This window comes from Lycorma delicatula, chromosome 10 (assembly GCF_047948215.1).
Source record: "Lycorma delicatula isolate Av1 chromosome 10, ASM4794821v1, whole genome shotgun sequence".
In the NCBI taxonomy this organism is placed as follows: domain Eukaryota; kingdom Metazoa; phylum Arthropoda; class Insecta; order Hemiptera; family Fulgoridae; genus Lycorma; species Lycorma delicatula.
The window spans coordinates 86,094,085-86,107,085 of NC_134464.1; the positions used below are offsets into that span (position 1 = coordinate 86,094,085).

Sequence of the window (13,001 nt, forward strand, 5' to 3'; positions counted from 1 at the left end):
CATCAATCTGCAACAATATTATTATTGTAAGAGTAAACGTTATTTATTATAAAAATAACGTGAAACTACTTCATTCCTCATTCTTCTTAGAAAACCTTGTATTGGTGCTTATTATTCTTGGAATTATTGGAATTAATATCTAATATATACAAGTGACTTTATCTCCAGTCAGGTCACCAATAATAATGCCACCGGGTCGGTCTAATGGTGAACACGTCTTCCCAAATCGGCCGATTTAGAAGTCGAGAGTTACAGCGTTCAAGTCCTAGTAAAGTCAGTTGTTTTTATACAGATTTGAATACTAGATCGTGGATACCGATGTTCTTTGGTGGATGGGTTTTCAATTAACCACACATCTCAGGAAAAGCCGACCTGAGACTGCACAAGACTACGCGTCACTTATATATATCATCCTCATTCATCCTCTGAAGTAATATCTGATGGTAATTCCTGGAGGCTAAACAGGAAAATGGAAGGTCACCAATAATAATCTTTTATACGGATTTGAATACTAGATCGTGGATACCGGTGTTCTTTGGTGGTTGGGTTTTCAATTAACGACACATCTCAGGAATGGTTGACCTGAGACTATACAAGACTACACTTAACTTATATATATCATCCTCTGAAGTAATACCTGACTGTAATTCCCGGAAGCTAAAAAAGAAGAAAAAAAAAGACTATACTTATAATTTTATTTATTTATTTTCTTATTTCAATAGAACGTTTCAGTAGCGCCATCTAAGAACTAAGTAACTAACTAATTATTGGTCCAAGGACTATTAAGAGGAAGGCTGTTAATTCGGTATATAATGATTTTTTGAGGTTATTTTTCAGAAGAAAAACGTATTTCATAATTAAATAGTTATAATAATTGCTAAATCTGATTTTAGGTTCTAAAGAGCATCGTATAGAGATGATGCTGTAAGCTACGTGCAGCTAAAGCGTGATGAAAAAATATGTACAGTCAAATGTAAAATATGCCCGGAACATAAAGTTCGTGTGAAATTGTATATTGTTTGTTAAATAAACAATTCATTTGCAGTTTCAACTGTAGTATTTTCATTGCCATAACACAGAGACTTTCAGAGCACACAGAGTACTTTCAGAGTCATAACACAGTACTTGTAAACTTGTAATTCATTTTAGGCTTAGTAAGTTTTGAAACACCTGAAACACTCCACTAAACATCTGATTGTTTTGTAAGGCGTGACGTCATACGAGAGGCCATGACAGTTTAGAAAGTTTTAGCGGGAAAATTTTAATTGATTTATAAAAATACAAAATACATCGTATAAAAAATCGTTTGTATGTTTATATTTTAATAAAATAGATCGTAAAGCATAATATAAACCACTGCTCAAAAACAGTCAACTAGCTTATTTCTACTAAGGGTTTCTTTATCGGGTAATAAATAGGATCAAACGCCGGGTAGTTCAATTTGTGTATAATTGTAGAAATATTTATAATTAAATTTATTTTCAAATATACTTAATATGTTAACCCAGTCTACAAAGTAGAAAAAAAAAATAGATATGAATTGGATGAAATGGAGAAACACTTGGTTCACTTTTGTACGAAACACAATGATGTTATAAAAAAGAGTGTGTTCTGTAGAAAATATATTGAAAACTTTAATTATACAGATACAGTATATTATACAGTATGCATCATTTTAGTTCTACCAACGGGTACGTTTCATAGAAATTCACGCGGTTAAATCCAAGGTAGCTAGAACATACTTTGTAATACGTATAAAAGTTTATCCATGTACGTATATGTGCGACTATAGGCGACAAGGTTATGATTTTTAATATTTAATGCATGCAACATTTCTAAAACCATAAAGGAATGAACAGCTCTGTATTGAAATTTTAAAACAACTACTTTTATATTTCTCTTCATAATTAACATTTTTTTTACATAGAGTATTTTCTCTTTAATATATATATATATATATATATATATATATATATATTATATGCCATTATTATTTTAATATATAAATGTATGTGAGCTGAAAAAAAAGTGAAATGGAAGGTTTTAATGTTTAAATAACGTATAGACAACAAAACTTGTTTAAAATACCTTCGAAAAGAATAGTGTACTTAAGAATTGTTGAATGCCTCCTACTACTTCATGTAATGTTATGTTTAATGGATAAGATAAAGGTTGAAATGGGAAAAACAAATGTTCTTTTACTATACGCTGAGCTTCAAGTCATATCCTTTTTTTATATATCGTATACAAAAGAGCAGACCCTCATTTTTATTCATGATATATATACTTGATATATATGTGTATATGCATTTGTGTAGTGAATAAAACGCATTGTTTCATAACAGAACTGGTTACATCAATTTCTTCCTTTATAATATTTTTTTACGGCTGAAATGCACGTAACGCACATAAAGCGTAACTATTGAAATAATGATTTTTATGTGTAAACCTAACGTGAAATGCTTGTTATTGTTTATATTATTTTTGGAAGTGATTTTTATCTAATTTCGGGTTGCCCACAACTGTTATGGCAAGCAGCATAAATTAAAAATTATTAAAAAAATGTAGTAATGATGTAATTACGAAAAATTGACAGTTGTTAAGACAGTGTTTTTTACCGACTTGTAGAAGAAAATTACTGTATTACTTTCGGTCGCAAGGTGGTAGTAAAGAGGGAAAATACATTTTCTTTACGTTTTGACGTATACAGAATACGAAAATATAATTTATTCAAACTGTTTTTCTTTTTAACATATTTATGTATATTTATTTATAGGCCTATGCATAAAATTTGGGGCCCAAAAATCTCCAAAATTGCTAAATCAGTTTCATTGGAGTTTAGCTATTATGTAGTAGTGAAATCAGGTGAATCAATAAATTAAACTGTATTAAAATAAATAGGAGGGATGAGAAATTAGTTCCAAAACCTTATAAATAATAGAATAATTAGATCGCGAACTAACAAATCCAGCTTTGGTTAAATCGATAATAGAAGGATGGAGAAAGATAAAAAGTTGATGAAAAATAGAAGTGAAATATAAAAAATCCCTTTCGGCACGCCGGACCAGTTTTATGTAAGGGATAAAAAAGATTTTCTCCTTAAAATTAAGGAAAACTTTAAATTTACTCAATACGACAATGGTTGCATGTGAAAAATTTTGCATATATTTAGCAGATGACTAGCCCCACCTTTTTACAATTCCAGAAAAATTTTGGCCATTCCTTGCCGTAAGGGTTGGTCATATCAAAACTTTTTACAGACAAATGTTTTAGGTAATGTTTAGAGGACTAACGACCACTTTAAACCGATTCGATACTTATCTTTTAAGGGAGGTATTATTTTGTTTGTCATCGAAACTCCATTTTTTCCACCCCCTGGGCCAATGGTTGGTGATATCAAAAAACATTACCTATATAAGTGTTAGACCCTTATCCAAAGAATAGTATGAACTTTAAACGAATTCGATATTTTACTTAATAAGAACGTTATAGCGATATTTTTTTTTTCGAAAAAGCTCCTCCATTTTCACCCCCATGGTCCGATTTTGTCCATTAACGAACTCGACCGAGATTTTGAATCATTATGTTTTATGTATCAATTTGAAAGTAATTGGTGCAAAATTACGGCAGTTATCGTGTCCACAAGAAAGTGAAATAAATATATATATAAATGTATAAATAAACTTTTGAACTCACGGTGGTTTTTGAGTCTGGGGGATGTGAAACGCGAAGATATGTCGAAATTTTCCGGAAGTCAAATCATGGTACCCACTAAAATAGGTAGCTTTCTTATGAAATCTACCTAAAACACAAATAACCGAGAATATGAAATGTAGTAATTACGTTGCGTTCAACGTTTACAGCAGAAGTGAGAAAATAAAATAAAAAAGATAAATGAATTATAACTAAAAAAAAGTAATAAAAAAACAAGTAAGGATGGAAATATTTAAATCCTTTAGTTAAAATTCTTACGTGATTACTGCGGTAAATTGGAACAATGAAACAAATATGATAACAGAACAATAAATCCTGAAAATTTAATATTCAGCATCCTAATATATTCAGCAGAAACAATGAAACAAGTAAATAAATCGAAAATGGAAAACATTTAAAAAGTAAAGAAAATATTAGGCCTAACGTTCAAAAATTATAAAAAATATGCTGAGATCAAATAAGGAGTAATATAAAAAATTTGAAAAAATTACATATCCGATACAAAAAAAAGGGCACTTTAATCAAATACCAACGCTACCGCTTGTTCTTTCAACTCGGTGGCTTTTACGAATGAATTTTTTAATTATTGGTTATGTACGGACTACTGTAATATTTAAATTTAAAGATTACGGGAAATTTATTCACCAACTGCTGCATTCTTAATTGCTGCATCGAGTATTTTTTTATTTTTTTTTAACCTTCCGGTCAAGTTAAGCAATTCTTTCCGCAGAGGGTGAGATGAGTGTTTTGTAGCGTGTGTGAAAAATGTCATGCCTGACCGGGATTCGAACCCTGGACCCCCGGGTGAAAGGCCGATACGCTACAACTCGTAGTACAGGCAATTTGTCATCAAAATAGGCTGTATTTGAAAATCCTTACTTACCGATTGATCTTTTGTCCATGAGTTAGTGGTGATGAGGGAAGCTTAACTCTAGATTTTTAACATCCCCCTCCTATAGATTTTTTAAAAACTCAAAAAGTTTTTGAAATGCGTTTTTCTCTGAATCCATGCATTTTAGAGAAAAGTTTTTCAAACAAAAAATCTACAATTAATGTCTTTGAAGTTATGCCGTATAATTCGAAATTGAAATACTAGGTGGCGCTGAACAACTTCAGCATTTTCTAGATTTTCTTCTACATTTTTTCAACAAAAATGTAGAGGAGAATGTCCTCTACATTTTTTGTTCGAAAAACTTTTCTCTCGAAAAAAATATGGAGTTAAGCTTCCATCATCGCCCCCTAACATATGGAAAAAACATCAATCGGTAGGTAAGGATTTTCAAATAAAAATACAAATTGACTAGTATTTTCAGGATCGGATTTGAGACGCCATATGAATTCGGTGAAGTAGGAATCCACACCGTGCCTGAAAGTTTCCTTGTGCTTTTTCTTCCGCCATTACAGTGACGCCACAAGCGTTCAATGGAAGTATGATTCAGAGTATAATAGCGGAACCCTTTCATTTCTATTTCATCGGTTTGGTACGCACGGCAAGGTTCGAAATACGGTCCCTTCATTAACGTTGTCTTTTGACAACGTCAATAGCACTCGCAAGGGTATGAATCGATCTATCAGTAATATTCATAACGAAACACTCGTAGACTTCACGACAAACAACTGAAAACCTATTGTTGTAGGTTGACGCGACCAGCATAATTTTTGTACCTCGACCATGCCATCATTTTTGGTAACAAACCGGTTCTTCTAACTTTTTCTTGCCTCTGTTGCTCAACGTACTAAACAAACATTACTCTAATAAAATTATCCCAGTGGATTACTACACGTTTGAGGTTCGAATTTTTCAGCCACTTATCGACAGCAAATTGATTTTCGTTCGGCAAGTACGTTTCTTGCAACACCAAAATCGTATGTCATAAAGACGCATTGTGCGTCTCCTTTGACTGGTTTCTCGCAGTATGTCTCACAGTAATCGGTTTTCTGTTCAAAATCATCAAATTGAAAACATCTATGTTAAACTGTGGTAAATATATGGTAACGAAATTGAACTGCTTTCATGAAAAACGCACAGAATCAATTCTAAGTAATCGGCAGTAATACATTAGATACAGATGCAGAGTTGAATTAGATCACTGTAATAAGAAACTTCTCGTTTCTGTAAAAGGCATTTAATCAAATAGCATTCCTATATAGTTAAAAATAAATAAATTGGAAATTTAAATAAATAAACAGTGTCACCACTATTAGATAGAAATATCAAAAAAAGAGATTATTATTCTTTGGTTAATAAAAAGAATGAGTGAAAACAGAATAAAGAAAAAACAAGATATAAAATTCAAAATCTACAGTTTCTAGGGGAAAAAACAAACAGCAAAAAGAGTAAACATAAACAAAGAATAAAAACGAACTCAAAGTCAAAGAACAAATAAAAATTGGCAAAACATAAAAACCAAAATACAAAGTAATGTCTTAATGTGATCCATCGAAGATAAAAACTTGAAAAACAATTGAAAAATTATGAAATTATAAAATGTTTTAAATAAAAAATAAAAAGATTTATTTTTTTTGCAACATTAATAGGTATTTAGTTATGTATACTCATAAATTATAAAGATTATATGCAGAGTATCATTTGAATTTTCTACATATTACTCCCATTAATTACATACATATTTGAAATAACACAAATATCAAATTTATTCAAACTGTTCAAGTTTTAGTATCTTAATTAGTTCGCTGTAATAATACGAGCGTAAACTAGATAGTAACTAAATAATGTTGATTACAGCAACCATGTTCTCTTTCTTGTATACAAAGTTTTGGGTAGAACTTAATCTAGTATAGAAGATAGGAACAAAACTAACATACTGTTATTATATTAAACATTTCTGTCTCAACTACTGAAAATATTGAAACAAAATTAAATTTTGTATGAATAAATCTTGATAATGAGTTTTGATAATACTCTTTAGTATAAATATATTAATCTATCGGGTTGGTCTAGTTGTGAACGCATCTTCGAAAATCAGCTGATTTTGAAGTCGACAGTTCGAAGTTCAAATCCTAATAAAAGCAGGCATTTTTATACGGATTTGAATACTCGATCGTGGATACCGGTGTTCTTACCGGTCTCTCGTGGATACCGTGGAAACCCAACCACCAGGGTTTCAATTAACCACACATCTCAGAAATGGTCGACCTGAGACTGTACAAGACTACACTTTACTTATATTCATGAATATCATTCTCATTCATCCTAAACAGGCAAAAAATATTAATATACTAATCGTAAGCTCAAGATCTCTTAAAAAAACAAACAAAACAGTAATATAAAACTTAATGCGCACTTCAATTGTTATACAAATCATCAGTAAAGGAATAAATACATTTTATAAAACAAGCATATATCGTATATCGTAAGATGGGTATACATATATTTAATTTAAAAAAATAAAACAAATGAACATACAAACATACTCAAGACTTAACTGTAATTAGTCCAAGTTAAATATAACATGTAGCTTATATCATCAGAGCATTCCATACTGAGGTGAACTAGTAATATATATAACCAGGAAAAACCGAAATTAGAGAATGTCAATATTCTCCGATAAATGAGTAAATATACCAAATACGTCGATGAAAGACCGAAATATTTGCTTATTCGGAACTTCGCCGGTATATGACGACAAACACAAATAAGCTCAGGTGGTGGGGTCGAAACGATAATTAAAAAAAAATAATAATAAAATAATCAAATACAAATCTATAAGGTAAATAAATTACGAGAAACACTCGAAAAAAAAGGAAATTTTAATTTAAACCAGACATAAACTACGCTCGCTAACCTCGTCTATACAAATTATATACAGCCGGCCACCGTGGTGCGAGTGGTAGCGTCTCAGCCTTTCATCCGGAGGTCCTGGGTTCGAATCCCGGTCAGTAATGGCATTTTTCACACACGCTACAAAACACTCATCTCATCCTGTACGGAAAGAATTGCTTGACTGCGGACTCGGAGGTTAAACAAAAAATAAGTAAATAAAAAAAAATAAAATACACGTTATATATGTTATTCTCTAGCATGGAGGCGATTAATCAAATCACCGTATTCGGAATGAACCGATGGTGAAAGTTGAATAAAAATATTTTTGTAAAAAATCTGAATAAAGAGCAAATCATCTGACTATTTATTTGGGTCGTTATCGTTCATCCATGCAGTTAATATTTTCTGTATATTCTGACTGGCTCTTTCAATTAATTTAAATGCTGAAAATTTCATTAAATATTTTTATAAATGCGGTAAATTTGATTAATCATCTAGTGTTAAAGAATAATATATAATATTTAACGTTAATTAGATAAGGTTAACGAGCGAAGCGAGCGTAGGGTATGTTCAACTTAAATTTAAACTTCCTATTCGAATCTATTTACCTTAAAGATTGGTACTGGGTGATTTTTTTTATTTTTATTTGTAGTTATCGTTTCAAGCCCAACCAGAGCTTATTTGTTTTGCCGATATATACCGATGAAGGCCCGAATAAGCAACTATTTCGGTCTTTCACCGGTATATTTGGTATGTCTCGACATTCACCAGAGAATATAGATATTGCCAGATATCGATATTTCCAGGTAACATATAAATTTATAAGGCATTGTTTATAAACAACGCCATATAAGGCTCGTTTCGTAACAGAAATTTTTAGTTTTCTAAAATTTAAATTATTTTTTTTTTTTGGATGAACTTTTAAATTAACAATATAGTAAATATTTTCTTATAGTATACTAAAAAACCATTTACACAAAGAAGTAAAAATAATTTACCTTAATTTACCTAATTTAAAACCTGGCGAATTTCTACAGTTAAACAATCATAATCAGGTGTTATAGAGGATTTTTTTAAAAAATCCGAAGAAATGCAAAAAAAAATTATTCAATTTAGAAAATTTTACTTTAAACTAATTGTCCCAGTAAAACTGAGATTCATAAAAAATGTTTATGACTGCGATCCATTTAAACCGCCTGAGATACAAGAAATACCTGTCAGAAATTTATCCTTTGCTTTGAGGTCATGATGTTTGTTATACATTGTAGCCGACCTAAAAGGATAAAAAAATTCATCTATAGGTTTCAGCAACATTTTTGTTCTAATACAATTATAGTTTTGAGGAAATCATGTTCATCCATTAACGGTTATCAAAATTAACATAAAAAAGGCATAACTCTAAAATAGCATTTTTATTTAGTAATTTGATTGTTTGAAATATAAATTGAATTTTTTGAAACTTATGAAACATGAAGATCGATGAAAAAAAATTATAATAAAAATTAAAAATATGAAGTAAAAGATTACAAATTATATTTTATTTATTATATACATACATATAAAATCTAATATAATAATATATATATATATATCACCAAAAAAAGAAGTTACATAAATTTAGAATGAAATAACTAAGAAAGAAGAGTAGCACATAATAAAAAGTTGGTAAAATACCACATGATCAGAAATGTATTAGAATTGATATATTTTTGCTGTAGAAAATAACAAAACATTTATTAAATCAGAATATTATATGAGAGGTTATTTGAATAAAAATTTGATAAATAATGAAAACCAGAAGGAAAAGTATTTAAAATTGTGATTTTCATAACAAAAATACATATACCAAGCTCATTACTTAATATTTTATAAATTTATTGAATATTTTTTTTGTTTCATTTCTTTGGATTTTTTTAGCTTTCTCTATAACATCTGATTAATGATTATTCGAAAATTGAAATTCACTGTTTCTTAATTTTTAATTTCTATAAATGATTTTTGAGCACAATAAAACAAAATTTACTGCATTTTTAACTTAAAAATTCATCCAAAAAAATAAATTTCAATTTTAAATATTATATAACTAAAATTTGATAAAAATTTAAAATCAATTAAAAACTGCTGAGCGAATGAAATAAATATTACAATTAGATCAGGCTGTGTTTGATTGGTTATTTGTGAACACAGATTGCAATTAGTGTACAAATATATTAATTAAAGTTCAATTTCTGTAATACCGTTAAAAGTAAATTTACGGCTTGTACATAAACGACATTCAAAGCCAATTTAGATGTATTTAAATAAATAAGGTAACAAATAATAATATTAATTAAGTGTTCATAATAGTAAGTGATTTCATATATCAAAAAAAAATAAACAGAATTAACATTGTAACCTATAGGTAAACAAGGAGTAGCTGCAAAAATTATACAATAATTTTTATTTTTTAATAAATTTTAAATTACACATAATAAATGTTAAGTTATTTTTTCCAAATATAACTTCAAGAAAATCTTTTAAACCATTATTAGATCACCGATAAAACGTTTATGGTTATTCGATTTATATTTAGATTAAACAGCGACTTTAATTAAACGGGTATATGAATTTCTGCCGACGCCCAATTGGAATCTCTCAAAAACTTAAAGCGTTTTTTTTTCCCAACTTTTTTCCTATTTAACCTCCGCGATCACTGTTAGGTATTGCTTCAGAGGATGAGATGAATGATTTGTAGCGTATGTGAAAATGCTATGTCTGATCGGGATTAGAACCTGAACCTCCGAATGAAAGGTCGCCGCTACCACTCGCGCCACGGAGGCCGGCTCGGCTTATAGCTTACATCAAAATTTATGACAATACTTTTGGTAACATTCATCCTGAGCGAAGCAAAATAACATTTTTAACTGATTAGTAACAAATAGCCGACTGTAAAACATTTTAAGTTGATTAATGTAAAAGATTATTCAGTAATCATCGACGAAAAAAAAGTTTTTTTTTTTTTAAATTCTTTAAGTCTTTTTTGTGTTATTTGTATAGGTCTACCAACAGAAAATGTATATAAATCAATGTAGCTTCAATTAAGTTTATGAAACAGAAAATCTATACAATTAAGTAAACAGGAACAGGGTTTTTGTTTGTTCGGAATAAAAAGAAAATTACTCGATCAATCACAACCAAATTTTTACCCGTTTCTTGGCATAACTGAGAAGGTTTTTAAATATATTTAACCTCGAAAAATTGTGAAAAAAATATATTTAGTAGTGAAGATTTGCCGGTTGAAGCACAAATTTAATGAATTGAATTAATGAACTGTTAGTCTCTTTCACTACGTTAGCTGGGTTTAAACTGAATGATTATGAATATCTACAAATCTATTTTTAGATTTTCTTAAAATTCCGAGTTTCAAGGGTTAAATTTATTTAATTTTTTTTTGAAACCTTGTTTTTTTTTCAGTTTCTCGGACTAAAATTAAGAAATAAACATGATTTTCTGTGAGTGTAATCTTCATGTAAGTATATACATTTCTAGATTTTTGAAATTCGACCTTGAAAGGTGATGAAGAAAGGTAAAAAAATCTTGAACAATGATTGTAATTTTTCCTAACGATTATAGTAAACGAGATATTGGGCTTGCAAAACTATTCAACTAAATATTTAAAGTACGTTTTTGGTTTTTTTAATTCTAATTTTTTTTTAATGGATGCAAAGGTATACGGCGCTGTGGCTCAACGAAAATTGCCGCTGCCACCGTTACTATATATGTGACTGGCTGCACCTGCCTCCTGTAACTTGACTAAAAAATATAAAATAAAAATATTGACCGCTAGTAGATTGACCAGGAGCTAGTAATTTATAAAAAACAAAAGGTATATGCTGTGAAATTTAAAACAAAGAAATTCCCTTTCCGCACGCCGGAATGCGGAGGTAGATTTCACCAGAGCTAAGTAGGGGATAAAAAGGATTTACACCTTAAAGTCAAGAAAGATTTCAAATTTACTCAATACGTCAACGGTTGCACGTGAAAAAGAGCTCACGTGTAAAATTTTGGTCATCCCTTGCCGTAAGGGTTGGTCATATCAAAAGTTGTTGCAGACAAAAGTTTTAGGTAATGTTTAGAGGACTTACGACCACTATAAACCGACTCGATACTGTGTCTATTAAGGGAGGTATGATTTTTTTTCTAGTCTTCGAAACTTTTCGAGATTTTTTCACTTCCTGAGCCAATGGTTGGTGATATTAAAAACCTTTACTTAGATACTTTTAGACTCTTATCCAAAGAATAGTAGGAACTTTAAACGAATTCGATATTTTACTTACTAAGAAATTTATAGCGATATTTTTTTTCAAAAAAGCCTCCTCATATCCACCCCAATGATCCGATTTTGCCCATTAACAAACTTGACCGAGATTTTTGGTCGTTATATTTTATGTATCAATTTGAAAGTGATTGGCGCAAATTCACGGCAGTTATCGTGTCCACAAGATATATATATATATATAAAATTTTGAACTGACGGCGGTTTTGAGATCTGTAGGATGTGAAACGCGAAGATATGTCGAAATTTTCCCGAATTCGAATCATGGTACCAATTGCAAAAAAAAAAAGGAAAGAATAGATTAGTTAGATTTCATAAGAAATCTAACTAATACGAAGATATAAAGAATTAACATAGAAGTAAGTAATTGTTTAGTAAAATTATAAAAGAGATTTAACTAACTTTTGATTTTCCTTTTTTTTGCAGAACGTCCGATTTATGGGAAGTGTGACAAAAGCAGAAAAGAAAGTAGCCGTAATGGTAGCGGTTATGATAATAGCTTTCTTTTTTGCGTGGACACCGTACGCAATATTAGCACTTTTAATTGCCTTCGCTGATGCAAATGTATCTCCATGGTTAGGAGTTGTACCCGCATTAGTAGCTAAAAGTTCTATCTGTTATAATCCTATTATATATGTTGGACTTAACACTCAGGTACGTAAATAATTTTATAAATTGATTATTTTACCTTTTTTTATTTTTAATTTGAGATCGTTATATCAATTCCGAACAGCTATGAAACCTCAGTGATTATAATGTAATAACACAGAATCAATCAATTAATCCCAATTTATCACCCATTCTCGTAACTCTTGTTTCACCTCACCTGCTACATGAACATTCTTTTGTATAAAGTAATATTGAAATTTTAAGTAAAATTTTTATTATCAAAATAAAATAAAAATAATTGTATAGCCTAATTTTATCCGGGATTGTCATAAAAATACAAAGGAAAATTAAATTTTAAGCTTGATAAATAAATTAGTCTATATTATTCAAGTAATTTTCTTCGAAAAAGTACACTGGTAATTTATTTAAATAGTTAACGTTATATAGCAATTCCGTTTAAAATTTAATACATTTATTATAAAATATTTTTTATCATTTCTTTTCATCTTTTAATAAGAATTTCTGTGAAAAAGAAGACTTCATTAATTTTGTACTAAACTTTAACGAATTGAATCCTAT

General features: G+C 29.7%; 1 protein-coding gene across 1 annotated transcript in view; it reads left to right on the plus strand.

Moving 5' to 3' along the window:
* LOC142331387 (parapinopsin-like) overlaps positions 1 to 12,479 on the plus strand; it is a 252,942-nt gene extending 240,463 nt beyond the window's left edge. Inside the window, exon 5 of the mRNA XM_075377268.1 lies at positions 12,240 to 12,479. Coding sequence (XP_075233383.1) covers positions 12,240 to 12,479 — 240 coding nt within the window. The remainder of the gene's footprint in view (positions 1 to 12,239) is intronic.
* Positions 12,480 to 13,001: the final 522 nt, after the last annotated feature.